Source organism: Oncorhynchus gorbuscha, linkage group LG02 (genome assembly GCF_021184085.1).
Source record: "Oncorhynchus gorbuscha isolate QuinsamMale2020 ecotype Even-year linkage group LG02, OgorEven_v1.0, whole genome shotgun sequence".
NCBI classification, from domain to species: Eukaryota; Metazoa; Chordata; class Actinopteri; order Salmoniformes; family Salmonidae; genus Oncorhynchus; species Oncorhynchus gorbuscha.
Genome location: NC_060174.1, coordinates 37,770,662 through 37,789,693, shown reverse-complemented (window position 1 = coordinate 37,789,693; position 19,032 = coordinate 37,770,662). Strand labels below are relative to the sequence as shown.

Below are 19,032 nucleotides of genomic sequence, written 5' to 3'. Positions count from 1 at the left end.
TATGCCCTTTGCTGGCCTGATCTGGTATTTGATTTGAGTCTACACCATAGATTTATAAAAGCAGAATTATTAAATTAGCCAGCCAACTTTGATAAAACAGCCACATATAAACTGTGATTTTCTGATTAAGAAAGATACATGGGTTGTTAAGTCAATGATACCTTGTAAATTCTAATTGTATAATTCCCCCCAAAAATACTTATTTCAAACTATTTTGGACAGTTTGCTAGCAAACTCAAATCAGGCCCTAGGAAGCTCTTTAGAACAAACAGTTGAATGAAAATTAAACATGTCTGATACTGCTGCTCAGTGGTTACTCTGACCATACACTACAGATCTGTCTCTTACACATTGACCTTCCTCAGTTCCTCTACATTAACTCAGAATAAAGTCATTCAGATTCAGTCCATCTACCCTCCTTACATAGGTTATATTCATATCAACATACGGGGTGGGCACGGGACATAGGAAAATAGGACACACACAATGCTCCAATTGTTATGATGTCCTTGTTTCTTCATTTTTTTATTTGTTAATGACGATGGCTAAGAAGGAGAATGAATAGAATAAGGAAACATTGCAGAATGGAAAAAGGAGAAGATGCACAAAGCAAAATATGTGGTCCAGTTTAACAAAACATATATTCTTAAGAGACAAAGATCAGTGTGTGAGGAGCTACTGCCTGACTCTCACAGGAACCTCCTGGGGCTATTCACTGGGGTTCTGGATGACTATCAATAGATACTCCTTGTCTGGAAAAGAGAGGGGAGGAGAAACTGTAAAATCCCTAAATGTGTTTCATTACATTTGAAATATTAACAATGAATCAAAAGCACAATATCAACATGTCAGATACATAGATGATCTTCTCGTGGATGGGCGTCCCTTGAGAACCTAAACCACCTCTGCTACACTCACCAGGTGCCACCATGATCTCATGCTTCTTGGAGCGGATGCGGAGGAAGGTCAGGTCGTTCTGAGGGTCGATGTCTCGGACTGTGCTTCTGGCTTTCATAGTGAGCTGGTGCAGCAGGCCAGCATACTGCACCGTGGTAGAGTTGTCCAAGGTAGTTCTGATTGGGATACCTGAGAAAGACCAACACACAGCATCAACTTTATAATAGAGAAGTGATGAGACTATTACTTGCTACATAAATTCAAATGGTATGTCTTTGATGCCCAGGGGCTACAGATGAAAATTAGTAATCTAGCTAAATCTGGTACAATGGCATGTTGTACATGGTTCCTGACAAATAAAAGTAATCATCATGTTGTGGCTAAAGGTACAGCTCCTATAAGAGGATGTAAACATGGGATTGTAGAGAGGGAGGGATGATGTTACTTCAGTGGTGTCTTGCTTACCCTCTGCATTAACAACTATTGTTCCAATTACACCTTTGTGAGTTTGAATTCTCTTTAGTGTCTCTTCGACTTCTGCCTGTTTATGGAAGAAGATAAAGTGTCAGTACAGCAGCTTTGCCTCACTTGTGCTCCCGAGTGGCACAGTGATCTGAGGCACTGCATCTCCGTGCAAGAGGCGTCACTACAGTTCCTGGTTCGTATCCAGTCTGTATCACATCTGGCCGTGATAGGTTTGATTACCAACAACGACGAGACGGCCTACAGGGAGGAGGTGAGGGCCCTCGGAGTGTGGTGTCAGGAAAATAACCTCACACTCAACGTCAACAAAACTAAGGAGATGATTGCGGACTTCAGGAAACAGCAGAGGGAACACCCCCCTATCCACATCGATGGAACAGTAGTGGAGAGGGTAGCTAGTTTTAAGTTCCTCGGCATACACATCACAGACAAACTGAATTGGTCCACTCTAACTGACAGCGTCGTGAAGAAGGCGCAGCAGCGCCTCTTCAACCTCAGGAGGCTGAAGAAATTCGGCTTGTCACCAAAAGCACACAAACTTCTACAGATGCACAATCGAGAGCATCCTGGCGGGCTGTATCACCGCCTGGTACGGCAACTGCTCCGCCCTCAACCGTAAGGCTCTCCAGAGGGTAGTGAGGACTGCACAACGCATCACCGGGAGCAAACTACCTGCCCTCCAGGACACCTACACCACCCGATGTTACAGGAAGGCCATAAAGATCATCAAGGACATAAACCACCCGAACCACTGCATGTTCACCCCGCTATCATCCAGAAGGCGAGGTCAGTACAGGTGCATCAAAGCTGGGACCGAGAGACTGAAAAACAGCTTCTATCTCAAGGCCATCAGACTGTTAAACAGCCACCACTAATATTGAGTGGCTGCTGCCAACTCACTGTCATTGACACTGACCCAACTCCAGCCACTTTAATAATGGGAATTGATAGGAAATGATGTAAATATATCACTAGCCACTTTAAACAATGCTACCTTATATAATGTTACTTACCCTACATCATTCATCTCATATGCATATGTATATACTGTACTCTACATCATCGACTGCATCCTTATGTAATACATGTATCACTAGCCACTTTGTTTACTTTGTCTACACACTCATCTCATATGTATATACTGTACTCGATACCATCTACTGTATGCTGCTCTGTACCATCACTCATTCATATATCCTTATGTACATATTCCTTATCCCCTTACACTGTGTATAAGACAGTAGTTTTGGAATTGTTAGTTAGATTACTTGGTTATCACTGCATTGTCGGAACTAGAAGCACAAGCATTTCGCTACACTCGCATTAACATCTGCTAACCATGTGTATGTGACAAATAAAAAATTTGATTTTGATTTGATTTGATTGGGAGTCCCATAGGGCGGCGCACAATTGGCCCAGCGTCACCGGGGTAGGCAGTTATTGTAAATAAGAATTTGTTCTTAACTGACTTGCCTAGTTAAATAAATGTTAAATGTGGGGGAAAAGTCTAACCGAGACAGCAAAGCAGCTGATTAGCTTACGTTAGCTAGCCATTCCTACTGACAGTTAATAGCATAGCTAACATTAGCTAGCTACACTATATTTACAAAGGTATGTGGACTTAGTGGATTTGGCTATTTCAGCCAAAAAAATAGAGCGCACAGCCATGCAATCTCCATAGACAAACATCGGCGTAGAAAGGCATTACTGATAAGCTGTGACATTCAACGTGGCACCGTCATAGGATGCCACCTTTCCAACAAGTCAGTTCATCAAATTTATGCCATGCTAAAGCTGCCCCAGTCAACTGTAAGTGCTGTTATTGTCATGTGGAAATGTTTAAGAACAACAACGGCTCAGCCGCAAAGTGGTAGGCCACACAAGCTCACAGAACGGGACTGCTGAAGTGAGTAAAAATCTTCTGTCCTCGGTTGCAACACTCACAACCGAGTTCCAAACAGCCACAGCACAAGAACTGTTCGGGAGTTTCATGATATGGGTTTCCGTGACCAAGTAGCCGCACACAAGCCTCAGATCATGCACATGCGTCGGCAGGAGTGTTGTAAAGCTTGAGGCCATTGGACTCTGGAACAGTGGAAACGTTTCTTTGGAGTGATAAATCATGCTTCACCATCTGGCAGACCGACTGACAAATCTGGGTTTGGCGCAAGCCAGGAGAATGCTACCGGTCTGAATGCATAGGGCCAACTGTAAAGCTTGGTGGAGGAGGAATAATGGTCTGATGCTGTTTTCATGGTCCGGGCTAGGCTCCTTAGTTCCAGTGAAGGGAAATCTTAATGTTACAGCATACAATGACACTATCTACGATTCTATGTTTCCAACTTTGTGGCAACAGTTTGGGGAAGGACCTCTCCTGTTTCAGCATGACAACACCTGGGTGCACAAAGCAAGGTCCATACAGAAATGGTTTGTTGAGATCAGTGTGGAAGAACTTGAGTGACCTGCATAGAGCCCTGACCTCAACCCCATTGAACACCTTTGGGATGAATTGGAACGCAGACTGCGAGCCAGGCCTAATCGCCCAACCTCACTAATGCTCTTGTGGCTGAATGGAAGCAAGTACCGCAGCAATGTTCCAACATCTAGTGGAAAACCTTCCCAGAAGAGTGGAGACTGTTATAGCAGCAAAGGGGGGACCAACTCCATATTGATGCCCATGATTTTGGAGTGAGATTTTCGACGAGCAGGTGTCCACACATTTATCTAGCAAGCTATCGTTTAAAGCGGCAATCAGCAGTTGAAACGATAACAAAGGGAATCCCAACCACTGTTTCGGTAAAAAAGCGGGTGGGTGGGGCTGTAGAAATGTAACCAGTTTAAAGACAGAGCTATGGATGCAAAGATTGACCATCAATGATATCAAAATTATATTTTTTATCATGTTCATCTTCCTAGTATCCTGATGGCTAATGTCCAATCGCTGGAAAATAAACTTTGAACTCCGAGCAAGGCTTCAATTGCAGAGGGACATCAGGGAATGCTGCGTCTTTGTTTTTACTGAGACTTGGCTTACAGACAATACAATCAACTGTTATTCAACCAGACAGCTTCTTCATATTCCAAATGGAACGAACTGTGGCTTCTGGTAAGAGTCGGGAGTGGGTGGGGGTTGGGGGGGGGGTGTGTTTCCTCAAACAATTCCTGGTATACCGAAGTTGAAAACCTCTCAAGCTCCTGTTCACTTGACCTGAAGTTTCTGATGCTGAAATACCCCACTATATGCCGAGGGAATTCACATGTGTTATTATCACAGTTGTTTACATAACGCCGCAATCACACACCAATGCAGCACTCATCGAACTGTACAAGATCATTAGCCAGCAGAATCCTCTCCCCCGGGTTCCCAAGTGGCCTAAGGCACTGCATCTCAGTGCTAAAGGTGTCACTACAGACCCTGGTTCGATCCCGGGCTGTATCACAAACGGCCATTGGCCAAGTGTCGTCCGTGTTAGGGGTGGGTTTGGCCGGGGTAGGCCGTCATTGTAAAATAACAATTTGTTCTTAACTGACTAAAATAAAACCCTGCATCTTGTCGTGGGTGACTTTAACCAAGCCCGTTTTCTTCATATCACCAACATGTATCCTTCCATACAAGAGGATCCGCTGTGTTTGACCATGTATACACAAACATCCCTGACTCTGGCCAATCAGATCATGTCTCTATTTTCCTACAAGCAGCAACTCGAGAGAGAACCACCAACACAGAGAATAGTGAGGCGCTGGACAGAGGTAGACTCAATTCCGCAAGATTGTTTGGAGAATACTGATTGGAATATGTTCAAAGATTCATCCCCCCAGGACTCATCCATCAACATTGAGGAATATACATTGTCAGTCGCATGCTTCATTAGCAACGTTGTACCCAAAATAACAATCCAGACATACCAAAAACCCTGGATGAACGGAGATATACGTACAATGCTGAGAGTCAGTACCGCAGCATTCAATGTCAGTGGAACAAACCCCGATAACTTGGTGGTGTGTGACGCATGAAAGGCAAGCATGTACGAACTCCGCAAATCCATTAGGGACGCAAAAAGACAATACAGACTGTTCGACAACTCCGATTTAAGTTGCATGTGGAAAGGAAAATCCCTCCCAGACGAGCTTCTCTGAGTGTGTGCTGGCGGAAAACTTCTGACATATTCAACTCGTCCCAGTGCCCAAGAAAAAGGTGACTAAATGACTATCGCCCGTCACGCTCACCTCTGTCATCATGAAGTGCTTTGAGAGGCTGGTCATGGCCCACATTAAGGCCAGCATGCCAGGCACACTGGACCCACTCTAATTTGCCTACCGCTCCAACAGATCCAAGGAAGATGCCATTTCCATCACTATTCACACAGCAGTAACACACACATCTGGACAAGAGGAATATCTATGTGAGAATGCTGTTCATTAACTACAGTTCAGAATTCAACACTACTGTTCCCTCCAAGCTCAACACCAAGCTCAGAGCCCTGGCTCTGGACACCACCCACTGCAACTGGATCTGGACTCCCTAACAGGCAGACCACAGTATGTTAGGACTGGCAACAACACCACCTCCACACTGACTCAACACGGGGAGGCCCCCAGAGGTGTCTTCAGTCCTCTGCTGTACTCCCAGTTCACTAATGACTGTGTGGCTTTGCACGACATCAATTCCATCATCAACTTTGCTAACGACACCCTGGTTGTTTGCCTGAATCAGCCTATAGGGAGGAGGTAAATGAACTGCCATTGTCATAACCTCTCCTTCAACATCAGGAAAACAAAGGAGTTGAATGTTGACTTCAGGAAGCACAGAGAACATGCCCCGATCCCCATCAATGGGATTGTAGTAGAGAGAGTCACGAGTTTTAAGTTCCTCGGCATTCACTTTACCGAGGACTTGTCATGGACCAACAACACCACCACCACTCTTGTCAAGAGGGCATAACAGCAGCTCTACTTCCTAAGGCGGCTGAAGAAACCTGGCATGCCGCCCCGGGTCCTCTCCAAATAGTACCGCTGCACCATCGAGAGCGTCCTGATCGGTTGCATCACAGCCTGGTACGGGTATTGCTCCGTCCACGACAGCAAGATCCTCCAGCGGTTGGTGAAAATGGCCCAGAACATCACCACTCATCCAGGACCTCTACTTGAAACGGTATTTGCGGAAGGCACACAGCATTATCAAGGACACCACACCCCAGCCACGAACTGTTCTCATCCTTACCACCAGGCAAACAGTATTGGAGCATGAGGTCTGATACCAACAGCCTCAGAGACAGGTTCTATCTGCATGCCATCAGACTGCTGAACACTTGAACTGGACTGATCACGTGCTCTGATTTCCCGCACCTTATCACACATCACTGCTAACATCACACACATAATTTCCCCCCTCGATCTACACACAAGACCCCATGATGACAAAGCAAAAACAGGTTTTGAAATTTGTTAATTTATAACAAATAAAACTGATTACATTTACTTAAGTATTCAGACCCTTAACTCAGTACTTTGTTGAAGCACCTTCGGCAGCATTACAGCCTCGAGTCTTCTTGGGTATGATGCTACAAGCTTGGGATGCCTGTATTTGGGGAGTTTCTCCAATTATTCTCTGCAGATCCTCTCAAGCTCTGTCAGGTTGGATGGGGAGCATTGCTGTACAGATATTTTCAGTTCTCTCCAGCGACGTTAGATCGGGTTCAGGTCCAGCCTCTGGCTGGGCCACTCAAGAACATTCAGAGACGTGTCCCAAAGCCACTCCTGTGTTGTATTGGCGTTGTGCTTAGGGTCATTGTCCTTTTGGAAGGTGAACCTTCACCTTAGTCTGAGCGCTCTGGAACAGTTTTTCATCAAGGACCTCTCTGTGTACTTTACTCTGTTCATCTTTCCCTCGATTGTGACTAGTCTCCCAGTCCCTGCCGTTGGAAAAACATCCCCACAGCATGCCACCATCATGCTTCACTGTAGGGATGGTGCCAGGTTTCCTCCAGACGTGACACTTGGCATTCAGGCCAAAGAGTTCAATCTTGGTTTAATCAAACCAGATTATCTTGTTTCTCATGGTCTGAGAGTGTTTAGGTGCCTTTTGGCTAACTCAAGTGGGCTGTCTTGCCTTTTACTGAGTTCTGGCAACTCTACCATAAAGGCCTGATTGGTGGAATGCTGCAGAGATGGTTGTCCTTCTGGAAGGTTCTCCCATCTCCACAGAGGAACTCTGCAGCTCTATCAAAGTGACCATCGGGTTCTTGGTCACTTCCGTCACCAAGGCATTCTCCCCCGATTGCTCAGTTTGGCTGGGCGGCCAGCTCTAGGAAGTCTTGGTGGTTCCAAATATCTTCCATTTTTAAGATTGATGTAGGCCACTGTGTTCTTGGGAACCTTCAATGCGGCAGAATGTTGTTTTTTTGTACCCTTCCCCAGATCTGTGCCTCGACGCAATCCTGTCTCGGAGCTCTATGGATAATTCCTTTGACCTCATGGCTTGGTTTTTGCTCTGACATGCACTGTCAACTGTGGGACCTTTATATAGACAGGTGTTAGCCTTTACAAATCATGTCCAATCAATTTACCATAGGTGGAATCCAAGGAAGATCAATGGAAAACAGGATGCACGTGAAGTCAATTTCGAGTCTCATTGCAAAGGGGCTGAATATTTATGTAAAGAAGGTATTTCTTTCTTCATAAATTTGCACAAAGAAAATCAAACCTGTTCGCTTTGTCATTAGGGGTATTGTGTGTAGATTGCTAAAAAAAAGGCTGTAACATAACAAAATGTGGAAAAGGTCAAGGGGCCTGAATACTTTCCCACAGCACTGTACATGCAAAAAAAAAATTGTTATTCTACTGCCATTGTGTTTAAAAACAACAACTATTTCTTAATGTTGCCTTCTTGCGAAGGAACCTGCAAGTAAGCATTTCATTGGACAATGATGTTGGCCAGGTCGCAGTTGTAAATGAGAACTTGTTCTCAACTAGCCTACCTGTTTAAATAAAGGTGAAATAAAATAAAAAAATAAATAAAAATACCATGTGTATCTCATACAAGCAGGCTAAACAGTGTTTGTTGACATTTACTTTCTTTACAAACATTGGAGTAAAAGAAGGTTAGATCTTGTGCACTGATGGGGTGTGTCAGTTGAACTAAGCTCATGAGGCACTTATGTCATATACTTCAAAAATCAATAGATACATTTAATTCATTTTTGTCTATAAATTGATGTAGCAACTGCTGATTTGCCTCTTTTTAAAATGCAATGGGTTCATAGCCACGGAAGTACAGGTGCTGAAGGTGCTGCAACACCCCCTGCTAGTGTGATGGTCAAATTGAAAGAATTTGTGCAGCAATAAACTATTAAATCATTTTTCAATTGCATTATTGCTATAAATGATACTGTATTTATATATGGGCTCCATTCTGCAAGGAGAGCTCTCAGCTCTGTTTTTGGTTGTGATATGCTCTTATCTGTTGTGGGGGTTTGGCGCCGGACACAAGCTCTGCTGTATGACAGACAGTACGCGTTAAGTCAGTTCTTTCTCGCTCCCTCTTCTCTCACCCTTGTGGTGGATATCAAGTGATCTAGAGTAATGCTCACAGGTTCTCCACATTATTTTCTATTAGTTCAGAATTCTAAACTTGGCAAAAATGGAATGGGAACAATATCAAGGAACGTGGCATTCTCTCGCCCTCGGTTCGCAGGCCTGCTCTTGCCTATGTCAAACACGTAGGTGTACTAGCCCATTAGTCTAGCAAGTAACACAGTGAGTGGTGCTTTCCACCAGCTGGTGCTAGATCGAGGTGAGCGCTTTTCTCCGCGATGGATCGCATTGCTGTCCATTTGCTCAGTTTTAATAATAGGCACAATCTTGGTAACAACACCCCTCTCACACACCTGTTGTAATTATGCAATACAAAGAAATGTGCGCTCTGTTGACGATCGTATATTACTAGGTGGCGCGCAAGTTTGGGGAAGCTTACAATTTTTCCTACCACTTCTACTGATCTGCGTGGCAATTCTGATTTTCATATGTGCATTCTTTAAAAAATAATAATTGTCAACTGGTTACAAATACAAATCGGAATTAAAATGATACATCTAAAAGTAAAAATTCCACTCTTGCTAGTGGACCAGCCTCTGCTATATGGACGCAATGATTGGTGGCTAAAGAAATGAACGCATAGAACTGAGAGCCTCCGTCAATGTATCAGTAGACCTAAAATTGTCAACTAAGTAATAATACATAAAGCCGGACAAATAAAAACAGAAAATATCCTGATGAATGAAATTATTTGTGGACTACAGGAAAAGGAGAACCGAGCACTCCCCCCAGACAGAGCTGTAGTGGAGCAGTTTGAGAGCTGTCCACACCATCGAGAGCATCCGGACTGGTTGCATCACCTCCTGGTATGGCAACTGCTTGGCCTCCGACCGCAAGGCACTACAGAGGGTAGTGTGCAGGCCCAGTATATCACTGGAGCCAAGCTTCCTGCCATCCAGGACCTCCATACCAGGCGGTGTCAGAGGAAGGTCCAAAAATGTTTCAAAGACTCCAGTCATCCAGGTCATAGACTGTTCTCTCTGCTACCGCACGGCATCGGAGCACCAAGTCTAGGTCCAAAAGGCTTCCTAACAGCTTCTACCCCCAAGCCGTAAGACTCCTGAACAGCTAATCAAATGGCTACCTGGACTATTTGCATTGTCCCACCCCCCCACTAATTTTTATGCTGCTGCTACTCTCTGTTTATCTATGCATAGTCACTTTACCTCTACCTACATGTACAGTTTTGAAACACCTATTAATTCCAGGATTATTCTTTATTTTTACTATTTTCTACATTGTAGAATGAATTATGAAATATAAACACTTGAAGTAACCAAAAAAGTGAAGTAACCAAAAAGAGTTAAACAAATCAAAATATATTTGAGATTTGAGATTCTTCAAAGTAGCCACCATTTGCCTTAACAGCTTTGTACACTCTTGGAATTCTCTCAACCAGCTTCATGAGGTAGTCACCTGGAATGCATTTCAATTAACAGGTATGGCATTTTTTTCCTCAATGTGTTTGAGCCAAACAGTTGTTGTGACAAGGTAGGGGTGGTATACAGAAGATAGTCCATATTATGGCAAGAACAGCTCAAATAAGCAAAGATAAACAACCGTCCCTCGTTTAAGACGGAGGTCAGTCAATACGGAACATTTCAAGAACTTTTGAAGAAACTTTAAGTGCAGTCGCAAAAACCATCAAGCACTATGATGAAACTGGCTCTCATGCGGACTGTCAGAGGAAAGGAAGACACAGTCACTTCCTGCTGCAGAGGATAAGTTCATTAGAGTTAACTGCACCTCAGATTGCAGCCCAAATAAATGCTTCACAGAGTTCACGTAAGACACATCTCAACATCAACTGTTCAGAGGAGACTGTGTGACTGAGGCCTTCATGGTCGAATTGCTGCAAAGAAACCACTACTAAAGGACACCAATAAGAATAATAGACTTGCTTGGGCCAAGAAACACAATCAATGGATATTAGACCGGTGGAAATCTGTTCATTGTTCTGAGCCCATATTTGAGATTTTTTGGTTCCAACCACTGTGACTTTGAGACGCAGAGTAGGTGAATGGATGACCTCCGCATGTGTGGTTCCCACTGTGAATCATGGAGGAGGTGTGATGGTGCTTTGCTCGTGACCCTGTCTGTGATTTATTTAGAATTCAAGGCACACTTAACCAGCATGGTTACCACAGCATTCTGCAGCGATACGCCATCCCATCTGGTTTGCACTTAGTCCCACTATCATTTGTTTTTCAACAGGACAATGACCCAACACACATCTAAGCTGTGTAAGGGCTATTTGACCAAAAAGGTGAGTGATGGAGTGCTGCATCAGATGACCTGGCCTCAACCCAATTGAGATGGTTTGGAATGAGTTGGACCACAGAGTGAAGGAAAAGCAGCCAACAAGTGCTCAACATAAGTGGGAACTCCTTCAAAACGGTTGGAAAAGCATTCCAGGTAAAGCTGGTTGAGAGAATGCCAAGTATGCAAAGCAGTCATCAAGGCAAAGGGTGGTTATTTTGAAGAATCTCAAAATATATTTTGATTTCAAGTGTTATTTCATAGTTTGTCTTCACTATTATTCTATAATGTAGAAAATATTAAAAATAAAGAAAAATCCTTGAATGAGTAGGTGTGTCCAAACTTTTGACTGGAACTGTACATATTACCTTGACTAACCTGTACCCCTGCACATTGACTCTGTAACGGTAGCCCCTGTATATAGCCTCGCTACTGTTATTTTATTGTTTAATTATGTTATTCTTAAAAACATCAGTTTATTTTAGTAAATACTTTAACCCTTTTTTATTAACTACATTGTTGGTTAAGTGCTTGTAAGCATTTCACTGTAAGGTCTACCTTTCAAATTGCAAATAGAATGCAATTTGAAAGAACCTGCATTTTATTTGTCATCTCTACTATTCATCTCCCTAGGCCTGTCTGCCTTTTCTATTGGTCTTGAGCTATCCCTAGTGAAGTGGACCATGGTAGCCTATCAAATCTGGGTCCAGCCCAATGACTGTATATATGAAGGTCCGGCCGAAGCTGTCGCTAGAGAACTTGCAACGTTGTATCAACTAGCCTGTTCCGAGCTCTCAGTTTCCAGCACCAGTGAGCATGCGACAGACATAACTGTTTTTGCACAAAGGGAAATGTGTTCATGTATTTTAAGACATCCCTATTCGATATAGGGCTATGGGATCCTCAGAACATGACATTTTGCTCTTTCACACCGATGCCTGGAGATTATGAAGGGGGATACTGTACAGTCGTGGCCAAAAGTTTTGAGAATGACACAAATATTAATTTCCAGAAAGTTTGCTGCTTCAGTGTCTTTAGATATTATTGTCAGATGTTACTATGGAATACTGAAGTATAATTACAAGCATTTCATAAGTGTCAAAGGATTTTATTGACCATTACAAGAAGTTGATGCAAAGAGTCCATATTTGCAGTGTTGACCCTTCTTTTTCAAGACCTCTGCAATCTGCCCTGGCATGCTGTCAATTAACTTCTGGGCCACATCCTGACTGATGGCAGCCCATTCTTGCATAATCAATGCTTGGAGTTTGTCAGAATTTGTGGGGTTTTGTTTGTCCACCCACCTCTTGAGGATTGTGTCCCACCACCCGCCAACCCCTCTTTTTACACTTATGCTACTGTTCATATATGCACAGTCACTTTAACGATACCTACATGTACATACTACTTCAATAAGCCTGACTAAGAGCTGTCTATATATAGCCTTGCTACTCTTTTTTTTAAAATGTCTTTTTACTATTGTTTTATTTCTTTACAAGTTCTCAATGGGATTAAGGTCTGGGGAGGTTCCTGGCCATGGACCCAAAATAGATGTCTTGTTCCCCGAGCCACATAGTTATCACTTTTGCCTCATGGCAAGGTGCTCCATCATGCTGGAAAAGGCATTGTTCATCACCAAACTGTTCCTGGATGGTTGAAGAGGAGTTGCTCTTGGAGGATGTGTTGGTACCATTCTTTATTCATGGCTGTGTTCTTAGGCAAAATTGTGAGTGAGCCCACTCCCTTGGCTGAGAAGCAACCCCACACATTAATGGTCTCAGGATGCTTTACTGTTGGCAGAGAAACAGGATTGATGGTAGCGCTCACCTTGCCTTCTCTGGACAAGCTTTTTTCTGGATGCTCCAAACAGTCTGACAGTGGATTCATCAGAGAAAATAACTTTACCCCAGTCCTCAGCAGTCCAACCTTTTGCAGAATATCAGTCTGTCCCTGATGTTTTTCCTGGAGAGCTTCTTTGCTGCCCTTCTTGACACCAGGCCATCCTCCAAAAGCCTTCGCCTCCATGTGCATGCAGATGCACTCACACCTGCCTGCTGCCATTCCTGAGCAAGCTCTGTACTGGTGGTGCCCCGATCCCGCAGCTGAATCAACCTTAGGAGACATCCTGGCGCTTGCTGGACTTTCTTGGGCGCCCTGAAGCCTTCTTCACAACAGTTGAACCGCTCTCCTTGAAGTTCTTGATGATCCTATAAATGGTTGATTTAGGTGCAATCTTACTGGCAGCAATATCCTTGCCTGTGAAGTCCATTTTGTGCAAAGCAATGACGGCATGTGTTTCCTTGCAGGTAACCATGTTTGACAGAGGAAGAACAATGATTCCAAGCACCATTGAAGCTTCCTGTCTGTTATTCAAACTCAATCAGCATGACAGAGTGATCACCAGCCTTGTCCTCGTCAACACTCACATCTGTGTTAATGAGAGAATCACTGGCATGATGTCAGCTGGTCCTTTTGTGGCAGGGCTGAAATGCAGTGGAAATGTTTTTTGGGGGATTCAGTTCATTTGCATGGCAAAGAGGGATTTTGCAATTAATTGGAATTCATCTGATCACTGTTCATAACATTCTGGAGTATATAGAAATTGCCATCATACAAACTGAGGCAGCAGACTTTGAAAATGAATGTGTCATTCTCAACTTTTAGCCATGACTTTTGGCCATGAAATATTTTTCAAATACTGGGAGGAACTATCATTCACAATGGATTAAAAAAGGTAGAGGAAAAAATGACTGAAGTTCACCTTTATTAGTGGTGATAAGACAACCAGAAATCCCCAAATGGGCACTTTCCTACATTTGTGTGCAGCAGGCCAGTTAGCCTATGCATGCTCAGGTGTAGAAGTAGGACAGAGAAACCACACATGCTCATTTGGAGCGCTCAAAAGAAAATACAATGAAAAAAATTGATGGTATGAAATAAACCAAAACAAGTTCCTCACAAGTGTAACAGGTTGTGCACTCTGCAAACACTTTCAACTCAGAGAATGAGAACGGTAAATGACTATAGGCCTAATTAATCCATGCATTAACAAATGTATGTAACCAAATGGGGATTAACGGTAAATGTACTATTGGTGACATATGTAATGGGGAATTGACAAAAATAAAGGGCAAACCAGAAAAAAAAAAAAATTGCAAGAATTTGTGGGAGACAGCTCAGCGCGTTCTGTAGGGCGTTCACTCACTGCTGTACAATGTAGAGAAAAACAGGGCAAATTCAAGAGGGTGCTGCAAAATTAATGTCAACTTAGTTTTCTTTGCCCCATGTCATTATAAATGACATAATTGTTATCTACAATATTATAACCTTAATGTACTTGGCAGTGTTGATGAAATAACAATGTTAATTTGCTAGTTTAGACTGCACTGGTCTTGGTTGTATCGCTTCTATATTTGGCATTGTGAGGTGGTACCGTTTAGGAGGTGTTTCCGCTCAGTGGACCAAACAAAATCTACTTGATACCTTTGTAATTTACACCTCCAGATCCTTGGGTTTCATTACCTATACTGGTAATCAATCTACATGGATAGACATTTCTATGACGATTATAAAGGGAAAGACTCAAAATACACCAAACAGGTACAGATTGTCTTCGGGGAGGATGGATACTGAAATTCAGTCTCTTAGCTTTGTAAATACATATATTTAGTACCCATTTAGTCTTGTATTCAACAGATTTAATTTAGAAAAAGCCCATGTTTTTACTCAAACCTGTGATGACATTCCATTCACATGCTAAATTCTCAGTAAATCGTCTAACATTTTAACCATATGGGGTTGGGACTATTGTTTTTCTGATGGAATTCTCTATTGGATGGATGAAACATTTGTATAACCCTTTTAATTAATCATTCTATGGGTGAATGCCGTACATTCTAGAGAGCTGAGAGCATTCTGGAGAGAGACATGCCAATATATTCGCCACACACCCCTCCCCTTGTCTAAACATAAAAAATAAAGGTGAAATTTAAGAACAAATTCTTATTTACAATGTCAGCCTACCCCAGCCAAACCCAGACAACACTGGGCCAATTGTGCACCTCACTATGGGACTCGCAATCAAGGCCAGATGTGATAAAGCCTGGATTCAAACCTGGGACTGTAGTGACACCTCTTGCACTGAGATGCCTTAGACCACTGGGCCACTCGGGAGCCCAAGATACATTATCTTCACGCACATTTTTAGACGCATTGGTTTTCACTGACAGCCACATCTCAATAATCAGCTAGGCCTATTGCCATGCCCTCTGCCCAAATTGAAGTCTTCACAACTAGGCATATAGACCTACATGCTTGTGATTTAAAACAAGCCACAGCTTTAAAATAAGCTAATGATCCTCCGTGGCTAAGTCACACTCTCTGGTGACATATTTTCTATGATTGTATTTACTTCCTCAGCACTACTCAAAACATCTTCATGCTGCCATGAATGGATCGGCAATGACATCAGTCATCACTATTTGTTGTTCGGCCTGCCTGCACGTAACACACCCTTTACATAACTATTATTGAACTAGCTAACTACATGAAACAAAACCTTTCATGTTAATGAAATAATTATTTTTACCATATTTGCAGGTGCTGACTAACGTTAGCTGTCAAATCAATGTTGTTGTAGTCCAGCAAACTGCTTCCAAAGATATTCCTTCTACACTACCGTCGCGTTCTATTCAGTGGTTATGTTGCTACGTAGAAACGGAAGTAGCTAGGCATTCGACAGGAAGTAGCTACCTAGCGAGACAGCTAGCATCACAGAATTTGGTTGCATCCTCAAACACTTCACATAAAAATGCCGGACTTAGCGGTAGAAAATGTGGTTGTCCATCCACTGGTGTTGCTCAGCGTGGTGGATCATTTTAATAGGTATGTCATTTAATAATATGTTTCCAATCCTATCAATTCGTTACCTCTTTACTAACTTGCCACTTTTTGTACTAGATGATGTTGCAGCCAGGCCTAGCTAGGCTAGCTGGCCAGCTAACCCTGCTGAGTCAGAAACTCATATGAAGCTGTGTATTTGTTAGCCATGACAGTAGCATAGCTAACTAGTTCATTTTGGCTAGTCAATTGCATTTACAGGCCACTCACTACCTGTTAGTATTAGCAAGTAACAACTGATTTCTAAATAATGGAATAATTGAAAAAAACATTCAGTTAGTTTCGTAGAGCACAACGTCACTATGTATCAGGGTAGGTAACTTAGCTAGTGCCGGGGTTAAAAGTAGTTATTTTGACTTTAGTCTTAGAGGAAATGTTTAATTTCCTCCAAGACATCCTATGGTATTGATTGTGTAAATGTTATGTTGTTTTTACAGAATAGGGAAAGTAGGAAACCAGAAGCGAGTAGTGGGTGTTCTCCTCGGCTCTTGGCATAAGAAAGTCCTTGATGTGTCCAACAGCTTTGCAGGTGAGTTCTTCTCCTTTAATCTTGTGGCTAGTTTATAACATTTGTGACGGCAGTGTAATTATGATGACAAAATGTTTAGCTACACAAGTCTGTAGTTGGAGGCAATATTGATTGGATTTTCTCCAGTGCCATTTGATGAGGATGACAAGGATGATTCAGTGTGGTTCCTGGATCATGATTACTTGGAGAATATGTACAGCATGTTCAAGAAAGTCAATGGTGAGAACACACTATACATTGGTACATTTTTAACTATGTAAATTCAGTCTCATCGACTTCTACAGGCATCCTATAAGGTTCTCAAACCTTTCCCTTCTCTTCTTTCCAGCCAGAGAGAGGATAGTGGGTTGGTATCACACAGGTCCTAAACTACATAAGAATGACATTGCCATCAATGAACTCATCAAGCAATACTGCACCAATTCCGTAAGTGCTTTCAACCCTGTAAATATTCCACATGAATAAATACCAGTAAGACATATGTTCCATCTCCTGTTGAAATTATTAAATTGTATTGATAATGCAGCTGAGAATTTAACAATGACTGTTTTGTATGGGACTTTCTCCCTCTCAGGTATTAGTGATAATTGATGTAAAGCCTAAGGACCTGGGCCTGCCAACAGAAGCCTACTTTTCTGTGGAGGAAATACATGATGTAAGTGTAGCATAGACATGTATGAGCCAAAATGACAAAATCAGTCAAACCCTGGACCAGCCAACCCCGAGGTCACTGGGCTGATTTTTGGACTAGGCATACAAGTGATCACACAAGTTCTTGTTACTTTACTTTTCCAGGACGGCACGCCGACCTCCAAGACGTTTGAACATGTGACCAGTGAGATCGGAGCAGAGGAAGCAGAGGAGGTGGGCGTGGAGCACTTGCTCAGGTACGCATGATCTTTTAACTGGACCACACACACACACACATTCCACATACCCATCTGTCTTTCTCTTTTACTCACACATACAATAAAGCATTTCAGGGAGTCTTCTGACTTCCAGTTTAACGCCACACTGAATTCGACACCCTTTTCTATTCTCCTTCGATATATTCTCGTGTCCACAGAGACATCAAGGACACAACAGTGGGTACTCTGTCTCAGCGGATCACCAACCAGGTACATGGCCTGAAGGGACTCAACTCCAAGCTGCTGGACATCAGGTCTTACCTGGAGAGAGTGGCTGCAGACAAGCTTCCCATCAACCACCAAATCGTTTACCATTTACAGGACGTCTTCAACCTGCTTCCCGACGTCAACCTACTGGTATGATTGGGTGTGGGGGTAGGCTGGAGTGTGTGTGGGAGCGAGGGGGATAGGGGCAGGCATGGTAATCGATTACCATTCATTCTTATTTTCTGGGGAAAGAGTGCACATTGATACATTTTAATTCTCAATTAAAATACATTCAGGTTTGTAGGACCTACTACTTCATTACATTGAACAGGTAGCCTGGCATTTTCCACCAGATTCCATGTTGTGCTGATCAAATCCCCTGGTTAATCATAATTAATTCACAATGCCCTAATCCTGCCACTTCTCCCTGCAGGAGTTCACTAAGGCCTTCTACCTAAAGACCAATGACCAGATGCTGGTGGTTTACCTGGCTTCCCTTATCCGCTCAGTGGTGGCTCTCCACAACCTCATCAACAACAAGATCTCCAACCGTGACGCAGAGCGGAAGGAGGGACAGGAGAAAGAAGAGGGCAAGAAGGAGAAGAAAGAGGACAAGGAGAAGAAGGACGAGAAAGAGAAGGAGAAGGGTGACTCCTCATCCAAGAAAGATGAGAAGAAGAAAAAATAAGTGCACACTATTTTGGTGTGTCTTATAAACCACCCTATTCCCCTGGATAGTGCACCACTTTTGGCCTGAGCTACATATCTGTGTATAAGGTCTAGCTAAAAGTAGTGCTCTGTATGGTGTCATTTGAGACTTTGTCATAACTGGCATAATAACTATAGTGCTGAGGGTGAGAGGATGGTTATGTGTATTGGATGTTCTCTACAATGAGAATGATTGTTCTGCACTGTCTGGGCTGCGTTCAGTAGGGCACAACGTTAAGGAACGCTCAGATAGAAATGCATATTGTAGAACCGACATGCCTCTGATGTGAGCAATCACATCCTATCTATTCTGTTATTTCTATCGGTAACGTTCAGTAAATTCCCCCCTCCTGAATGCGACCCTGATGGTGTGTCTCGTATGTACATACAGAGACACACAATTGCCTGGGAGCTCTTATCTTTCGTATGGTGAAAAGGAACATTACATTTCTGTATCACTCATTAAAGTGGGGTCCTATTAAATAATTTTATGTTTCCAATTGGCAAATGTATTTTTTTTGTCCCTTGGATGTGTTTTGTACTGTATAA

General features: G+C 42.9%; 2 protein-coding genes across 2 annotated transcripts; one reads left to right on the top strand and one right to left on the bottom strand.

Annotated features, from left to right (window-relative positions):
• Positions 1–495: 495 nt before the first annotated feature.
• On the bottom strand, positions 496–15,955 carry LOC124001855 (dynein light chain roadblock-type 2). Its single transcript, XM_046308982.1, has 4 exons — positions 15,821–15,955; positions 1,363–1,438; positions 919–1,086; positions 496–752 (listed from the first exon to the last, which is right to left on the bottom strand). The coding sequence occupies exons 1-4, from the start codon at positions 15,821–15,823 to the stop codon at positions 709–711; spliced, it is 291 nt and encodes a 96-aa protein (XP_046164938.1). The 5' UTR covers positions 15,824–15,955; the 3' UTR covers positions 496–708.
• Positions 15,956–15,957: 2 nt separating this feature from the next.
• LOC124001835 (26S proteasome non-ATPase regulatory subunit 7-like) lies at positions 15,958–18,983 on the top strand. Its single transcript, XM_046308956.1, has 8 exons — positions 15,958–16,116; positions 16,569–16,660; positions 16,787–16,879; positions 16,989–17,086; positions 17,235–17,315; positions 17,456–17,547; positions 17,727–17,925; positions 18,209–18,983. Exons 1-8 carry the CDS (start codon positions 16,043–16,045, stop codon positions 18,461–18,463), a joined length of 984 nt encoding a protein of 327 aa, XP_046164912.1. The 5' UTR covers positions 15,958–16,042; the 3' UTR covers positions 18,464–18,983.
• Positions 18,984–19,032: the final 49 nt, after the last annotated feature.

Coding starts and splice junctions, on each gene's coding strand:
- LOC124001855 (XM_046308982.1), bottom strand. Junction 1,087..1,362: donor AATAGTTGTTAATGCAGAGG/GTAAGCAAGACA, acceptor GGTCTTTCTCAG/GTATCCCAATCAGAACTACC. Junction 753..918: donor TGAGATCATGGTGGCACCTG/GTGAGTGTAGCA, acceptor TCTCTTTTCCAG/ACAAGGAGTATCTATTGATA.
- LOC124001835 (XM_046308956.1), top strand. CDS start 16,043: ATGCCGGACTTAGCGGTAGAAAATGTGGTTGTCCATCCACTGGTGTTG. Junction 16,661..16,786: donor TGTGTCCAACAGCTTTGCAG/GTGAGTTCTTCT, acceptor GATTTTCTCCAG/TGCCATTTGATGAGGATGAC. Junction 17,926..18,208: donor TTCCCGACGTCAACCTACTG/GTATGATTGGGT, acceptor TTCTCCCTGCAG/GAGTTCACTAAGGCCTTCTA.